The sequence below is a fragment of the Tetranychus urticae genome, chromosome 2 (genome assembly GCF_039701765.1).
Source record: "Tetranychus urticae isolate SD_2017Ah chromosome 2, NJAU_TeUrti_SD_1.0, whole genome shotgun sequence".
Classification (NCBI taxonomy): domain Eukaryota; kingdom Metazoa; phylum Arthropoda; class Arachnida; order Trombidiformes; family Tetranychidae; genus Tetranychus; species Tetranychus urticae.
In genome coordinates, this window is record NC_142959.1 from 15,256,043 (window position 1) to 15,273,578 (window position 17,536).

Below are 17,536 nucleotides of genomic sequence, written 5' to 3' on the forward strand. Positions count from 1 at the left end.
TCTTCTTTCTCATATCTCTTCTTTTATTCTCTCGCTTCATTTATTTTTCTCAGCCACCCTCCAAGAAAACTCGTTTACACAACAACAATCGGTAAAACAATTGAATAGAGTAAGAAAACGAAATGAAATATAATATAAATAGGCATATAAATATAATACACAGTATCATTTTATGATTGCTCGATGTACAAAAAGTAATGGAAGAAAAATGAATAACAATATCAGTATCAGTGGACAATTCTTGCTCTCCGTCTATTCATTCAGAAGAATGAGCAAATTATCGGTGATACTTTCACGTAATATCAAAAATTTAAAGTTGAGAAACTCGATTGAATACGATCAAGCGAGCTTTTCAATCAATGTTTGACGCATATTCTGTTGTATCACGCTAGGTCCAGCTGATTCGTTAAGTTTAAATATGTTTTCAATCAATGAAAGTTCAGTTGCAGTTGTATCGAAACCACAAAAAGCACTCCAATCATTTACAACCATTCCTCCACCAATAACATCAGAACCTCGATTAACAGTTCCAGCAACAAGAGGTAATTGTAGGAGAGTTGATAATTCATTCATGTGTTCAATATTTGCCTTTGGATGGACAAGACCGCCTAATAAAAAAACAATATAGAAATATTAGAGCACTGTTAAAATGTTAATATGTTAGCATGTTAAGGATGGACAGATTCAACAACAAACCTTGATTAGAAAGAGCACAGTAACTTCCGACCAGAACTTGATCTGCGATAGTCTGTTTGAAAACTTCTACATTCAGTGTGTCAATTAATATCTCTTGAGTATCTTTATCAAGATCAGGGTGCACCAAAGCGACATAATCATTGCAAGCAATTACATTTCCTAGAGCAGATAATCTTTCCTCAACTCGTTCGATTTTAACAGAATCAGGTAGTGAGTTTCTTAAATGTTGTAATTCTTGGTCAGTAGTTGTATTTGGTACCAATAAACCATGTCGATTTCCAACAGTTAATCTGCCAACGATACGACATCCACCAATAGATGCATGGATGACTGGAATACTGTCACTCAATTCAGCTTCAAATATTGAATAAAAATTTTGTGATCCTCCGATAGCAACCAAACAATAGCTATTAGTTAATTTAGCAAATACACCAACTTCATCGTTTGATTCAAATTGTACTCTGAAAGCCATGATTCTTTAGAGAAAGGTGTTGATGGAAACCTTAAAATTAAAAGACAATCAAATAAATCACAATAGAAAATAAAGAAAAATTAAACAACAACAAGTGTAAATTGGTTACATGCTTCTTTTCCTATGAGCAAAAAGCAAAGGTTTTCACATATTTACTGATCTCACGTGACTAGAAAGTGAAAATAGTATTTTGCTATTTTCACAGCAGCAAACCGAGAAAACTTATTTATAAATTTGTAATCGGTAAACCTTAAAGTTGGTATAGCGCCAATTTAGCGACTTAGGCGGTTGAAGCTGATATGTCTGTTTTAGGTGGAGATCAGCTACGGACAATATTGTAAAGTTCATCCACGAATGTTGCATACCGATAAGCAATCCGAGCATGGACGAATTGGGTAAACCCGGGTGTATATGGTTGGAGTAGTATGATGCTCCTGAGATTTGAATATAATAAGTACTTGTACATTTATTATGCACAAGTTATTAACGTAAAAACAATAATTTGTCAGTCAAGTCAAAATACTAAATCAAAACATCACAAGACGGATTGGTATTAAAAATACTGCTGAGTTCGGTGATATTTAAAAACAGTGTTTGCAATTCCAATTTGAACCAGATAGTAAAGATATAGTAGAACCGGAGCTTTTCGAAGGAGAGGACCATGAGATATGTTTTCACTAACAAGGGAAGTGAGGGTAGTGGTACGGTTAGAATCGAATAAAAAGTGTATAATTCTATTGGTCATGATGAAAATAGTTGGTTACCGTACAAAGTTGAGAACGCAATTGTCCTTTTCTACCTCGAAATTCGATCATTGCTTCTCAAAGCGCATAAAGGCATAGTGAATATAATAATAAATTTTGACTTTTCAACAAACCAAAAGTTTACCTCTGTGGTAAGCTACACAATTTCAGCTTACCATTGAGGTTAACTTTACCGAAACTTGACGACTTTAACCTTCGACTCACAAGCAAAATTTTATCTTATTTCAACATGATATTTGAATATGTAATTCAGATTGAGCATTGAGAAAAAAATCAATGATGATAAGGGTTGGAAGGTGACGCGAGTTGAAATTCATGATTATATTCACTATGGCTTTATGCGCTTTGAAAAGCAATGATCTCGAATTTCGAGGTAGAAAAGGACAATTGCGTTCTCAACTTTGTATGGTAACCAACTATTTTCATCATGACCAATAGAATTATACACTTTTTATTCGATTCTAACCGTACCACTACCCTCACTTCCCTTGTAAGAAGATAACCTCCGACCAAATGCTGGATATGACCAGCTTCACCGCAATGAGGTCGAAGTACAAACGTTGTTGCACCCAAGAAAATATCCATTGTGATCCAAGTATACATATGATAGGATGAAAATAAATAAAAACATTAGAAAAGGTCGAGAATCAAAGAAGGCATTTCCTTAAATCGAATGGAGTCAATACAATTGATTATTAATTCTTACCTTATTGTTAGTTGCATTCACTTGTTTTCAAAAAATAGGATATAACTGACCAGATGAACCAGGAGTTGTCCCAACTTCAGCCAATCAAGTTCTTTGTTTGCAAAGTGGATGATCTTGTGAAATTGTTAAGTCCATTTGGTGGAAGAGAAAAACCAAAGATCGAATTTTCAACTCGTTTTAAGCAAATCCAATGTTAATCCTTTACTCTTTTAGAAACTCTGGAAAAGTGAAGTTTCACACAAACCAACTCCAACTCATTACAGTTGTTTCTTATTTTACAAAAATTTTGTGTTTGAAAAATGAATAAATTTATCTTAATTTCGTTTTTGATTATATTCAATTGTGGCTTCGCGGTTTCGCACATAAACAATGAAACTGTAAAAACAATTTTTGAAATTATTGCACCATACTTTCGAATAGACCGCTTGCAAGGTAAGTGAACAGATTGAAATACATTGTAATATTGTTCAATGTTTCTTTTTCCTTTTCTTTTTCTTTTAATATTTCTTTAATTTTTTTTGAAACAGTTTTCAAAGGCCCCAAGTGCTTCTCAGATTTAGGATGCTTCGAAAATAGGCAAACATTTCAACACCCAATTTTCCGACCAATATCCTTGTCTCCAGAAGAACCGGAAAAAATTGAAACAAGATTTTTTTTATATTCTAAGCCTGGTCAGATAGTCCCACAACTAATCAACCACAATAATATAACAAGGAGTAATTTCAACCCAAAATTGCGAACCATTTTTGCTGTTCATGGATTTTACTACGCCAATTATCTTGGTCAATATCAAATAGTAAGTACTTTGATTTTTTGTGTCTTAATAATTTAATTCAATCTCTTTTTTTTCATTTCAGGAATCATTTCGCAAATTGAAAAAAGCCTTGTTCATCAAGGAAAATATTAATTATATTTTCGTTGATTGGGGCAAAGGAGCGTCAACATGGTACGTCCAAGCCACAGCAAACACTCGAGTTGTTGGTGCTCAGCTTGCCCAATTAGTTGAAAAAATAATTTTGAACTTCGGCGTTTCAAAAAATAAAATTTGGTTGATTGGCCATTCGTTAGGAGCACATGTTGTTGGCTATGCTGGTTCAATTGTGAAAAACATTGGCCGTATCACTGGACTAGATCCAGCTAAACCCTATTTTGTTGGCATGCCAAATGAAGTCCGTTTGGATGCTGGAGATGCACTTTTTGTGGATGTTATCCACACCAATGCACCGCAAATTAGCCAGCCATTTGGATTTGGGACTCGGCAAATACTTGGTCACGTCGACTTTTACCCAAATGGTGGTAATAATCAGCCAGGGTGTATAAAAGAAGAAATTGCTGGTTTCTTCGAATCTCTGCAATATGGACTGCAAAAAACTTCCATATGCAACCATGAAAGATCAATTCAAATGTTGGCGTCAGCAATCGATGTTAGTAATTGTGAAATGATTGGTTACAAGTGCGCTTCTTTCTTGGATTTTAAACAAGGAAGTTGTTATTTATGTGGTCCAGATGGACAAAACTGTGAAATAATTAATAACCCAAGACCAGGGCATCAACAAAATCAAAGGTATTTTTTGCTTACCAATTCGGAGCCACCATTCTGTGTCCATCATTACCGGATTTCAATCCATTTAGGAGATCTGCCAGCTTCAATCAAACAAATGGTTATCTTTCATTTGAATTTAACCAGTTCTGGAGCTAAAGCTTTCGGCCACTCTGAGAAAATCTCACTAAAGTCACATGCATCATCTGCATTTTTAATAACAGGTGACCGTTTGATCGAAGATCAAAATCTAATGTTAGAATTATTTATTGAATCGGAATTTCACCCCGGAACCATAAATATTAGCCATTTGGAGATTACTCCAATGTATTATTTGGATGACAAAATGAAGATGAAAAAACAAAAACATTTAAAAGATTTGAATATTTTTATAAACCAAAAAGTCAAATTTAAGTTTTAGTTTTAATTTAAATATGTTTGATGTATTTTACACCAATCGTTTGATTCAAATTGTACTCTGGAAGCCCTAGCTTAAGTATCCCATTCTTCAAGTTCACGACAATAAATTGCTAATCCAAATTCAGTATTTTGATATTTTCTGTCCTCTCGCTGTCTTCTTCATCGCTATTTTTCTCAGCAACAAACCGAGAAAATTTGTTTACGCAACAACAATCGGTAAAACATTCGAATAGGGTAAGAAAACGAAATGAAATATAATATAAATACAGTATAAGTACAATACACAGTATCATTGCTTGATTGTATGATTGCTTGATTTACAAAAACCAAAGGCTAGTGAAAGCCTTTCACTGATTTACTGATCTCATGTGACTAGAAAGTGAAAATAGTGTTTTGCTATTTTCACATCAGCAAACCGAGAAACCTTATTTATAATACAAAGCAAAAATCAATAAAGTTGTATGATTTGAAAACAATAAAAAACGCGAATAATCACAGTTGCTTTAAAAAATGGGATAAAACTGACCAGATGAACTAGAAGTTGTTTTGACCTCAGACTGATTCTTGTTTTTCAGGTTTATGTTTGCAAAGTGGATAATCTGGTGAAATTTTTAAGTCCATTGGTGGAAGAGAAGAACCGTAGATCGAATTTTCAACTTGTTTTGAAGCAAATCTGGGTTAATCCTTCACTTTTTTTAAAAGCTATAGAGAGTACTTTTTCTAGAGTAATTTAGAAAAAATTCAAGAAAAATATTTCGTTCTCAAAAGAATATTGTTTTTTATTAACTTGTCAAATGTCAAATTAGCTTAAAGTTGGTGCAGCGCCAATTTAGCTACAAATTAAGCGGTTGAAGCTGATCTATCTCTTTTAGGTGGAGATCGGCTTCGGAAAATATTGGAAAGTTCATCCACCAATGTTTCATATCGATAAGCAACCCGAACATCGGGTAAATTGGTTCGAGTAATATCATTGCAAGCAACTCCTTCTTTAGCATAATCAGGTCCAATCCAATGTTGCTTAACCTGCGTTGAGGGATGCTCCTGAGATTAATCATTTGAATATAATAAGCATAATAATTATGTACAGGTTACTTAGCGTTTAAAAAATTATCATTTGTAAATTTGTTAGGGAATTCAGAAATGTTAAATCAAAACGTCTCAATACAGACAATAAGAAACATTTTATCCAAGTCAGAAGCAGACAAAAATGTTTAACAATTAGAAATCTTATTGCTATTATTGATTAAAAATCGAGGTTGACAGTTTTGACAAACAATAAGAAAAGGCATTTGAATAAACTAACAAGAGTTTTCTAATGAACTTACTTTGATTGGGAATCCACTCATAAGTACACTATTACGTGCTAATTCACACATATCACAACTGCTCAACTGCCAAATGTGAGTTGCATTACTGTATTCCTCCATCAAAGGTTCCTGAAACAATGAATAAAAGATTAGTTATCATTGAAAAGTATTCATATTCTCCATAATGCTAACCTTAGTGAAATGAAATTGAAGAGGATCATCTGTTGATAGAGAAACCATTAATCCTCGAAACAGATAATCTGGAAAAGGATTTCGGTGATATTTCAAAAACAGTGAGTTATTTGACAATGGGCTCATTGCAATGCCAATTTGAGCCAGATAGTAAAGATATTGTAGAACCGGAGCTTTTCGAAGGAGAAGACCATGAGATATGTTTTCACTAAGAAGATATCCTCCGACCAAATGCTGGATATGACCAGCTTCACCACAATGAGGTCGAAGTACAAACGTATTCATACCACGTTCTCTGTTGCACCAAAGAAAGCAAACAAAAATAAAAGGAAAAAATAATTAGCAAAAAATGTAAATGATAGGCTGAATAGGAAGTCAAATAAACTTACTTTCGAAAATTATTAAGGACACAAATGTTGGCATACATATAATATAAATAATAATTGTAGGGAGGATTATCAAGAGAGTTCCATTCGTTTGGAAGTGGCATTCCTTTATGGACAATTGCGTTTTCAGGTTTACTCTCATCGTCAACCGAATCAAATCCAGTAACATAAGTAAGAAATTTGTGCAGTTCTGGGTGCTGTTCTGGGTTATTTGTAGCCTCGAACAATGGAAGAAATATGTTTGCGAGAATTTGCTCAAAATTTGCAACCAAATTATTAGATTTGTAGATATCACTATAAAATAGGAAAGGATGAGAAAATTAAATTAGCTAATTTTGAAAAACATTGTAAACATACAATACTCACTATAACCTTGGTATTTGAATTAACCATCTAATGTTGTCCGAGTAAACATTATGAGTTATTGCCCATTTTGCTAAAGTGTCCCATTCTTCAAGTTTACGGCCATAAATTGATAACCTCAATTCAGCATTTTGATATTTGCTGTCCTCTAAATCGCTACCAACCTCCTGTAAATTCAAGATGAAAAAGTATTATGAGTTAAAAAATTTAAATTTAGATTTAGATTTCTACAAAATCTTTAGTTACCTTTAAAATCTGTGCGAAATATTTTCCTCCAATATAGTTATCAGTTTTCAGAAAAATTTCTCTCAATCGACTTTCACCAATTGGGTTATATTTTGCATTGAATTTGTCAAATCGGTGAAAAGTATTTCGATCCTGGATAAATGAAATGAAAGGTTAAAATATGCTGATGATATTAGCAAAAAAGAGTGTTTAAAGAGGTCAATTGACAATGAATGATCACAAACTTTAACTTAAAATCCGAGATTCTGAATTTTGTAAATATCATGTCGCAATTGTACTCAATTTGAAGTGATACAATCTGAGAAGCAAATGTTCAGAATAGGAAATGATAATTTATATATACTACGTACTACATACTATCGGTATATGTTTTACTGAAATGGGTTGTTCAAGTTTAAATGGTCTGATCAACAACTGATTTGAGTTCTGTTAACTGCTTAAAGGTGCATTTTTTGACATTTTGGACAGCGAAAATTGATTGGCTTACCGCATGAACATCCAACATGTCAACTGATAGATCATAAGAGGTAACGTTAAGAGATTCAAAGACTTTTTCAAGTGTCATTGGTTTCCCTTTTTCATCCAAGCAGACAAGATCCTGTGGAGATGTTTTCATGGTTTTCTTGATAAACCTAAGAAGATGTTTCTGATTCATACAAGATGCAGCATGAACATGGGTATCAACCTTACGAATGTTGTAAAAATCTCGATGAGGGACAGCCTTTTGCGCGGATAGCTCTCTTTTGTCATTTAAAATAACATGGAGCTGGAATTTACTTGATAGGTAGGAGAGACGATGGAAACAGTATGATTTGAGTGGACCATCAGTAATCATATCACAAATGACTCTCATGTCATCAATAAACTGATGAAGAGATGGAAATGGATAACGGATTGGTTGACCCTTTTCCAGATCCTCTTTGTTCTTGTAAACCTGGCAAATTCCCTTGTCCATTTTTAGCAAATAGTTGGCTGACTGAGGAATAGGTATATTCCAGGGTTCTTTGATTGTAAGAGCTTCCACGTCATAATGTACTGTTGTCGGGGGATATCAAAGAACGATAACATCCAATTAAATCCAAAATGATACATCCAGTGAGATCCAGGTTGAGTAAATCAAGGTATTAATAAGATTAGATGGAAATAAAAACATTAGAAAAGGTTGAGAATCAAAGAAGGCATTTCCATAAATCATATGGAGTCAATACAATTGATTATTAATTCTTATCATAGTTGAATATATAAGCTTCTAACCTATTCTTAGAAACTATAATATTACCTTTATTTAATGGCCTTAACTAAGAAAGAAAAACTAAGAATCAATGAAAGAAAAAAACACTATAATCAGACAATCAAACATAGAATTACGATGTAAGACGGTGGATTATTTTGTTTGGTTGATTATTGCGGTTAAAGGTAAGATGTGGGTTGTTGGTGATAAGATTTTTGTATACATACCGTACTCTTCTGAGTCTTTTGGGTCATATTTATCAGCGTTTGGGTTAATGAAGCGACTGGTTAAACTGGGAAATGATTGATCGGCCAATTTCATGTATTTTTGTCGTAAGCGCAAAGCTCTTTCAAATATTCTCTCCAATCCTTCGATATTACCCTGTAAAGGATAAGACATATCAGAATCACGAATATATGGGGATACCATTTTAGGAGTGAGGATCTTTAACCAGAAAACAAAAGTTACAGAAATTACAACGGATTAAACAGAAGATAAACAATGAAACTGTCTCGAGATTCAATAATATATTACCATGATGACAGTCCAAAATTTATACCTTTCTCAATTATCATTATGATCAGTCATCCAATTTAATTCACTAGCCTTCGTAAAATTACTTGTAATTAAATACTAAACAAGTAATTTCAAAATAAACTTACTCCTATAAGCTATTAAGATGGTTCAAGACAAGACCACAAAAACATACAGAATAGCATTATGAGGAAATCTCACAGGATAGATATGATGTGACTATTAATGCATATGAAAGGACTGCTCTAAACATTGGATTAAGAAGGGAAATAGTTAGAGTTCAATTGTTGCACAGTAAAAAGACTAATCATTTGATTATTTACCGTTGTTGGATGATATGTGTCATCTTCGCCAGTTATTGTTACCCTTTGAAAATCAATACCAGGGTTGATTACCGTAGCTTGATCCGCTGTATCATCCAAGAGTCCATCGATTTGACAATTAACATCTAACTCTCTATTCTCTTTTAAATCAACTACACTAGTATCCATGCTTGGTTGATTGAGTTGAACAACAGTTAAACAGTCCAATAAACAAAAAACTGATTTACACTCGAGCCTTATCTGGGTTTACTTTGTGGGTATGTATGTAATTCACTTTGTTCTGGTTCTTCCTAGTCTTGGTAAATCAACAAACAAACACAATCTAGGGAAGCAAAATTGATGTGTTGTTACTCAGGAGATCAACAATTTAAACCACTGTAAGATAGGGAGGGGGAGAAAAAAGAAAAGATTATAAGAGGTTTGATAATCATATTCAGCTATAGCAAGAAATAAAGATGGATTGTCAATTTACCTTAGGAAAACATTATGTGATGTGAACACGAAAAAAACAATAACAAATAACGGTTTCCACCAAAATAATGACATTAACAGATGATGTAATTTTGGTGATTTCAGAGTGTTATGACGTTAAAAATTACTGGAATGGCTATAAAACATTATTTGGTTGTCAGGATCGAGCAATCATAAAGAATCAAACATTTAGTTTTAATAGACAATCTTGTTAAACATCAACAACATGAGAGTCTCAACCAGTTAACCAAAGAGTAACTGTTGAGTTTGCTCCATACAAGAAATATGTTAGGATAATGGGTTAAAATAAACTCTCGGCTCATCTTCCTGGTCCTGATCTTTTCCTCTTGCTTTTACCCATGTAATATTGTCAATTTAATAACCCAGTTTATTTAATGAAAAATACCGCTTTAATTTAAATTGTTTGCTAAAAATGCGGAACAAGTGTCAATTATCAACAAGACAAATTTTCCCAAATCAGTGTTTGTTATGTAAATGATTCAAACAAAAACAGCATTTCAAATCTTATTATGTTCCCTTTCAATCCTTTTTGATTTATTTAATTTCCTGTTTAAATTGTCTAAATTGATTGGATATCATGCTGACTATGATACTAATTGAATTCAAAAGGATTGAGCCTTGTCAGGTGATTTATCCTTTTGATTATACAGTAGTCTAGATAAAACCTTTTAGGTTAACCAGGTTTTTTGTTTCAAACCAAATTCTATATACTCTATGGCCTTTTGCATCTCTTGACTTTTTGCAGGTTTTTTTAGGTTACCTCGATTTTCAAATCTTTTACATCTCTTCCATCTTATCACCAAGTCATTCAGTTTCTCTATTTGATTCATTGGTGATGTCTTAATTACTTGATGTTGATTACACTTGATTATGTTATCTATTTTAATAGCAATATATTGATTTGGAGAGGTGAGAGTGCAACTCTTCTTGAAACATGAAAAGCGAAAATATTTATTCCTTTTGACAGATTACTGTAAACAAACATTTTAATCAGTATCAAAGCTGATATCTGCTAATAACAATCAAACCTCATGATAGAAATTATAAAGCTATGTATTATGCAGCCTATTAAAAGCAAGGTCTAGATAGATTCAATGATATCAATTAGCTATTCAATGATTAATTATCATAACAAGTATTATAACATGGCCATCACAATAACAGAAAATGTATTTTTGTTTCATTTTAATCTCTTTTGATCAAGCTTGATCAAGGATGATCAAGGATGATAGAAATTCACAATCTGAGATTGAGATAAAATCATAAGCTGCTTCTCAATGTAAGCTAATAATAACTGCAACACATTTTTAGGACAATCTCATAATCTATTATTTCTAGAATGGTAAAACTGATGATCCAAGCAAATTGACATAAAGGGTGCTGCATTTAATAAGGTTCAACAATCAGTTACCCAAATGTAAAGATGAAAATGTTTAGATGAAAAGATGTCTCATCTGCACCTTCAACCATCTTTTCATACATTTGAGTGACTGAATATTGAACCTTATTAGACGCAAGAACCTTTAGTAGACCACAAATTATGGCTTAGTTATTGTGATAGTTACCTTTTCTTATTTCAATCGAAATAAGCTATGAAGTTGTGTGTATAAATCAGATAAATTCAAAGTTAAAACATTTCATGAGTTTGCAAGTTTGTGCAAAACAAAATGTCATTCAGATATTTTTCCTGTTTCGTGAATTTTCCTCTGAAAAAGCTATCATGAGCTGAGTTTACATGGAAATTTCACCGGCATCAAGATTCCTGCTTTGGCTAATTGAGTCGTTTTCATCAAAGCAACTGGTTAAAAAAAGCCATGAAATTCCATTAAATTTGATTCACAAGAATTTAAGTTTTCTTTTATCCGATTTTTGTCATGCTTCATGATTACCATTCAAATTTAAAAAAATATAATTCCTCTGGCAAGTTGAATGAGATACAAAATTTAGTCTATTCATCATGGTAGTTGATAACATGAAAAAGATAAGGTCTGATTAATAAAGAGATGTGAATATTAGATCTGGTTGGTTTCCAAAACAATTAATATTTTATAACTTACCAAAGTGAATATTTTGAATGATGATTTCAAGATGAAATGCTGCAAGAATAGCAATAATGAGTTTTTACACGATCACATCACATGTTTCAGATAATCAGTCAGTTGCTCACAAGAATTGTCAGTTTGCTTATTTATTCTCAGTGTGATTGACTTCATCTCTTTGAAGCTACTAAATTTGCTGAATTAACAAGTCTGGATCAAAGAAAGAAGTGGCCAATTTTATTAGAAAATTTCAATCAAAGTCTTTCAACCTTAATCAAGTATACAGGTATCATGTTTTTAATTCCTGTTAACCTCGATTTTCTTTTCTCGAGTCAGATAATGCCCATAGGGACATAATTTGACTATAAATAGTTACACTAAAGACTAATGAGATTTAGCATAACAAAGCTACAGAGAAAGATTTTTACAAATTTAAAGCGATACTTTTTTAAAATGGTTCAAATTGCGAGTTTAAATTCAATCCATTTAAACTAACAGTGAATTTATATGCATGAAATTATGCCGATAGATTCACAATAATTTGTGATTCAAATCAATTTAAGTGGAAAATAGATTTAATGACTTTACCAGATTGGTGTTAGATAATAATTTAAAGGATTTTAAGATTTTCGATTAATATTGTATATAAAAGGTTAAATTATTTACATAACATTATCAATTCCAACAGGGTGAAACAGCAATCCAACAAAATTTAGAAATTTTCTTTGTGAAAGTTGAAACCATATTGATTACACAGAGAATGCAATTCTTTACTGAGAACAGGTGAACCACAGAAAAAGAGGGAGACTTTACCTTTCTTCTGTCTTTTGATATCATTAAAAACCTAAAACAAGAAAAAAAAGGAATTAGATATCTTGTATTGTTTCAAAGTGAAATATTTGAAGTACTACCTCAGCCCAAACGGGTCTACCAGGTTTAGCCCTTGTTTTTAATCCTGAAACGAGATCACGATCTTTTTTCTCGTGCATTAATCCTAAAGCTAGATGTAATCCAATTGCACGAATATCTGCAGAATCAAGAGCAGCAGTGATAAAAATGTGAATGTCCAGGAATCGATTGTTGGGATCAATTTGTGCTTGAGTCATTTCTAACTGGGAAAGTAAGTGAACAAACCACTCCAAAGATTTTTGGTCCCTATTTAGCCAAATGAAATCGACTTTTTTGAGTTTCATCATGTCTATGGGGACAGCATCTGACCACGAATAGTTACATTGAGGGCAAAGATGTTGAGATTTTGCATAACGAAACATAATACTTTGAAGGATTGAAGCAAAAGGAGTTACACCAATTCCAGTGGCAACAAGGACTGCATGTTCAGTTTGGAAAAAGTGAGAGGCTGGAGCTCCATATGGTCCATCAAGACGTACAATCAGTTCTAGTGGAGACTTGATGATTGAACCTTTAAATGGTCCAGCAGCATAACTTTTACCCATTTTATTTAAACTTGTTGTTCTTGAGGTTTTTGGAGTTGAGTTGGTGATTCTTTCGGTTGAACCCTTTTCATCATTTAAACTGGTATTTAATATGTCAATTTGATTTCTATCCTTAAATGAATAGAAGCAAGCTTCATCATCATCACAACATCGACCGATTGGTCGAGTAAATTGAACAACACGATCTTTTGAATTTTCAGCACAAATAGATCCTAGTCGATTAGCAAGGTCTTGAAGAACTTGACCGTATTTAATTGTTTCATTTGTTTGAAATGGAGCCTTTGCTCGACGAATTATGAAGGGAGTTTCGGAAATTTCATTAGAGCTCAATGAAATGGGCGAGTTGATTACAGTAGGCGTGCTAGGCATAGTCAATGCATATTCTGGACTTTTAACAGAAGTTCTTTTTCTGGGACACTCATATGCAGCTTCTTGATCCAACAATATTTGATGTAAACGATTTGTCCATTGACCAGCTGAGCGAATATGAAGAAAAATCACGTCTGGCATCTCCGGAGCACTACTTATTGTAAATGGATGCCATTCCCATCGAGCAATATATGGTATTTGTACATAGACCCAATCACCAGGCTGGTAATTGAAGTTAGGCGGCCTGCGAATAGCTATGTGACTCACTTTTGAAGGTAATACTCGTCCTCGAACTACATATGAATGACCTGAAGCACCCATTATATTTATAAAGTTATATAATTTTTCAAACAGAAATATTGATCCTGGAACAACCAGCCAGCACCAAAATTTAGGACCATGGCAAAGAAGAATAAACCAGAAGACGATATAAAATAAATGGAAGACAGCGAAAATCTAAATTTAAGATGAATAAAATTAAATTCTAGCTTGGTATTGAAACGAAGAAATACGAGTTGATATATTACCTCAAAATGCCCAGATTTTCGCACAAAAGGCAAAGAAGAGACAACAATTATTAAAAGGGCCGTCAGGCAAATCCATCCAGTTATGTTTGCAGCGCCAAAGAAGAAAGTGAATAACTCAGGATGAGGTGAAATAATGATATATTTAAAAGGTTGACCTTTGATAGCAGCAAGGTTAGCTAAATTGGTAACCAAAAAAAAGTAATTTCAATTAGCCTAGGTTTTGATTTTAGCTGAAACTATTGCTTACCATAGTTACCAAGATGAGCTAAGGTATGAACAACAGAGAAAAATGCTATAACATAACCAACATATTTATGATATTTGATATTTTTATCTAATGGAAGATAATTTGCCAGTCCCCATATACGAAGTCTTGTTATAGTCCGACGCAAAACAAATACCATCATGAGCGAGCAATTGAGATTCAGTAGCATTCCTAAGTAAAAACATAAATCACATTGATATTTAGCAACTAGATAAGGGTGCAAATATAGAATGGATTGATAATATTCAGTAGCTTACCTGCCCCTCGAGCTATCAAAACAAATGGATGGGCATGTTGAGCTGCAAAATAGCCAACCCTTCCGAAAAATAAACCAACGCTGAAAATGACGTATACTATTACAGCGATTACATTTGGTTTATTGTTTATGATGTACTCCACTTGCCAAAATGATAGTTTTTTTGTATTATTTTTAGTAGATTGGGCAGGACAAAGAAGCATCCAGCGTTCAAACGATCTACACATACATTCAATCAGAGAGTCATACCGGTCCATTAATGATTTAAACTCATCAAAATCAACTGTGTTTGAATTGTCTTTGTCAGCTTCCTCAATGAAAGTAGTGGTCAATTGCCTGATTTCGTCCTCTGTAAACTGCAAACCGTTTTCAGCCATACAAGCTCGCAACAATAATCCAACCTCGTCAAAAGATAGTGATCCATCACCTAAAAAAATAAAAGAGAGCTATTAAAACCTTGAATCACAAAATCCACGAAATTACCATTAAAGTCATAAATATCAAAGAGTACTTTGAGTTTAACATGATCCTTGTTGTTGGCTAATTTGACGATCCGTTTGATGAGCTTAACTTGGTCAAGTGAAGGTTTTCCTTTTGACAAGATTTGGAAAAATCTCCTGGGAAATTCAGGCTGAAAAACATGAAAAATAAGCCAAAGCGAAGATAGTAAATATCTTGAAAATTATCACAGCTGTTAGGTTGATCTTACAATCAACATGGTACCCTTAAGTGGCGAGTTAATCTATCTTTATTCGATAGTTATAAGAAAAGGGTTGAATGATTGGACTACTTACATTTTTAGAAGGTAGCACTTTAATAAAGTATTCTTCAGTAACGGCGTTGGTACCACAGATGAGCTTCAACTTTTCTTTCAATGCTGGAATCCCTTGTTCTACTTTAGCCTTTAAAGACCTATTTGCATAATAATACGTAATGAGAAATTACAATTATGTAGATGGTTAATTTTAAAGGATTTAGTTAAAGGACTTAGTTAGGGTTAATTAAAAATCAATTCAACGATAATTCATAAAGGAAAATTTGGAAATTAATAGATGAATAGAAACACGAAATAGATTTAAAATTAGCAAATCTTTTTCTTTCAAGCTAACTTACGCTTCTCTGGGAACTTTAGAGAGCACATAAAGCCCGCTCACTTCTCTCACAGCCATCTGGTCGATCTTAACAGAGACTAATCTCGCTAATTGAATGCTGGAAAGTATTTTTGTAAAATTTAACTAATTGTTTAATGAAAGTCAGTTTCAGAGCAAAATCATCTTAAACAATAACATTGAGATTGTCAGACAATAAGACATATTTTTGTTAAAAAAACTAACTCAGCCATGATTTTTTTACACATTTTGTTAGCCATTGGACTATCTTGCTAGTGTGATAATATTTAAATGATAGAGCAAATAATGATTAATTTGATTGATTAGTCTGTAGATAAGAAATGTGAAAAGGGTAAAAAATGCATTTCTTTTTGCTTAATGCATTTAAAATTGCAAACATAATTTCACACCAACTTCCTTCCTCTAAAAACAGGACAATATTTCCAGGGTTTATCTATTAATTAAACTGATGTTGCTTGATTAGATTGAATTTAAACTTGAAGATTACGTGGATTACTTTACAGCTTTACTTAACTTCACATTTTTGAGGAAAATATCAAAAAGTTGTCGATTGATGGAGAGACTAATCAAAGAATCGATTAAAGTAAACTTCGAGATTTTTGGGAACACAAAAAATCAAATCAAAAATTTTGAGTAAAGCGGAAAACAAAGTTAAGAAGCAAATGGATGAATACTTGTCCAAGCTAAATGATGAGGATAAAAATATTATTAAGATAACTCACGATGTTGTTGGCTTTCTTTGAAAAACGGAAACGATCACTTCCATGGTTAGGTCACTAAATGATCAACAGTTGAAGATGCAAGTTACACGAGTTGATAACTTAACTTGACTGTAGATCTAGTTGAACTGAACCTTCTGTTGTATTATTCAATCAATTCACTTTCCTTTTCAATTCACAAATATTAATACAATTTTGCTGTTCCTTGTATTTATAAATTTTGTTGAAACACTAACTTTTAACATTACAATTAGATATCTAATTGACGTAAATACATCAACAATCAGATGATTGAGACAGATAATGTCGAAGTGAGCCACCCATTGAAAATTGAAAACCATATTTAGCCGCAAACTTACAAGTTAGTTTTAAACTGATTGCTGAGGAATTAAAAATAGCTCAAAACTGTTTCATTTATTGTGAGCTAAGTATGACGATATTACTATTTATGCAATTGACTGAAAAGTTTTCGTTTCTTATTAATTTCGAAGATAAGATTGATAATGTGTTAATCACCAAATCATGCAGCATTTGATTCAATGGTCTTTCGGGTAAGTCTATTACGCTTAATTATACAGTCGAGTTGATATAAAATGACAGATTTTGAAGCTCAAATAAATGTTTTCACAAACTTATTTCGATGTGAGTTGTGAATTTCTAAGAGCATTTAGAAGAGATTGTAATCTGAAGTTCACTTAATATTGCAAATTTTATGCCGATAAGCTTTCCCAGTTCCAAGAATAATTCAAATGTTATTTTTCTGAGAAAAAATACGGGGTTTTATGGACTATCAGTTTAATTCCATTACATAATGATTCTCAACGAATTTTACGTAATTTGGTGAGTCAAATGAAATCAGTTGCAGAATTGTCATACTTATTATCAGATTGTGAAATGTTTAATATGCAGATTGATGACATTAGTTACTCGATTATGTTTAAGATCCATGAGTTGGTTTTGTAATTTTTTTATCAAGATTATCAATAATAAATAACTGTAGGATGAGAGACGATCCTAACGATCTCAAAAATATTTGGTGAAAATTTGGTCTCATTCTATTCAGTAATTTCTGAGAAAATACTGGTTAAAAATCATTTCCATTTTT

General features: G+C 32.7%; 4 protein-coding genes across 7 annotated transcripts; 1 reads left to right on the forward strand and 3 right to left on the reverse strand.

Moving 5' to 3' along the window:
* Nucleotides 1-105: 105 nt before the first annotated feature.
* On the reverse strand, nucleotides 106-1,284 carry LOC149093970 (eukaryotic translation initiation factor 6-like). The gene is made up of 2 exons (XM_089267135.1): nucleotides 697-1,284; nucleotides 106-608 (listed from the first exon to the last, which is right to left on the reverse strand). Exons 1-2 carry the CDS (start codon nucleotides 1,166-1,168, stop codon nucleotides 340-342), a joined length of 741 nt encoding a protein of 246 aa, XP_089123261.1. The 5' UTR covers nucleotides 1,169-1,284; the 3' UTR covers nucleotides 106-339.
* A 1,464-nt stretch (nucleotides 1,285-2,748) lies between these two features.
* On the forward strand, nucleotides 2,749-4,731 carry LOC107362853 (inactive pancreatic lipase-related protein 1-like). The gene is made up of 3 exons (XM_015929996.3): nucleotides 2,749-3,070; nucleotides 3,166-3,434; nucleotides 3,496-4,731. The coding sequence occupies exons 1-3, from the start codon at nucleotides 2,938-2,940 to the stop codon at nucleotides 4,597-4,599; spliced, it is 1,506 nt and encodes a 501-aa protein (XP_015785482.2). The 5' UTR covers nucleotides 2,749-2,937; the 3' UTR covers nucleotides 4,600-4,731.
* Nucleotides 4,732-5,351: 620 nt separating this feature from the next.
* Nucleotides 5,352-9,510, reverse strand: AMPdeam (AMP deaminase). 3 transcript variants are annotated; one of them, XM_015929992.3, is made up of 9 exons: nucleotides 9,181-9,510; nucleotides 8,551-8,704; nucleotides 7,580-8,127; nucleotides 7,093-7,224; nucleotides 6,850-7,013; nucleotides 6,487-6,777; nucleotides 6,098-6,392; nucleotides 5,924-6,034; nucleotides 5,352-5,621 (listed from the first exon to the last, which is right to left on the reverse strand). In XM_015929992.3, the coding sequence occupies exons 1-9, from the start codon at nucleotides 9,346-9,348 to the stop codon at nucleotides 5,439-5,441; spliced, it is 2,046 nt and encodes a 681-aa protein (XP_015785478.1). In that variant the 5' UTR covers nucleotides 9,349-9,510; the 3' UTR covers nucleotides 5,352-5,438. The 3 variants fall into 3 exon arrangements, with proteins under 3 accessions (XP_015785478.1, XP_015785470.1, XP_089123259.1); XM_015929984.3 differs by having other exon boundaries at nucleotides 5,352-5,639; XM_089267133.1 differs by lacking the exon at nucleotides 9,181-9,510 and adding an exon at nucleotides 8,883-9,023 and having other exon boundaries at nucleotides 5,352-5,639; nucleotides 8,551-8,767.
* Nucleotides 9,511-12,268: 2,758 nt separating this feature from the next.
* On the reverse strand, nucleotides 12,269-16,701 carry LOC107369072 (NADPH oxidase 5). 2 transcript variants are annotated; one of them, XM_015936994.3, is made up of 8 exons: nucleotides 16,435-16,701; nucleotides 15,377-15,494; nucleotides 15,066-15,213; nucleotides 14,584-15,009; nucleotides 14,309-14,497; nucleotides 14,062-14,237; nucleotides 12,623-13,990; nucleotides 12,269-12,555 (listed from the first exon to the last, which is right to left on the reverse strand). In XM_015936994.3, the coding sequence occupies exons 1-8, from the start codon at nucleotides 16,476-16,478 to the stop codon at nucleotides 12,424-12,426; spliced, it is 2,601 nt and encodes an 866-aa protein (XP_015792480.1). In that variant the 5' UTR covers nucleotides 16,479-16,701; the 3' UTR covers nucleotides 12,269-12,423. The 2 variants fall into 2 exon arrangements, with proteins under 2 accessions (XP_015792480.1, XP_015792472.1); XM_015936986.3 differs by lacking the exon at nucleotides 16,435-16,701 and adding an exon at nucleotides 15,696-15,969.
* Between the last annotated feature and the right edge of the window lie 835 nt (nucleotides 16,702-17,536).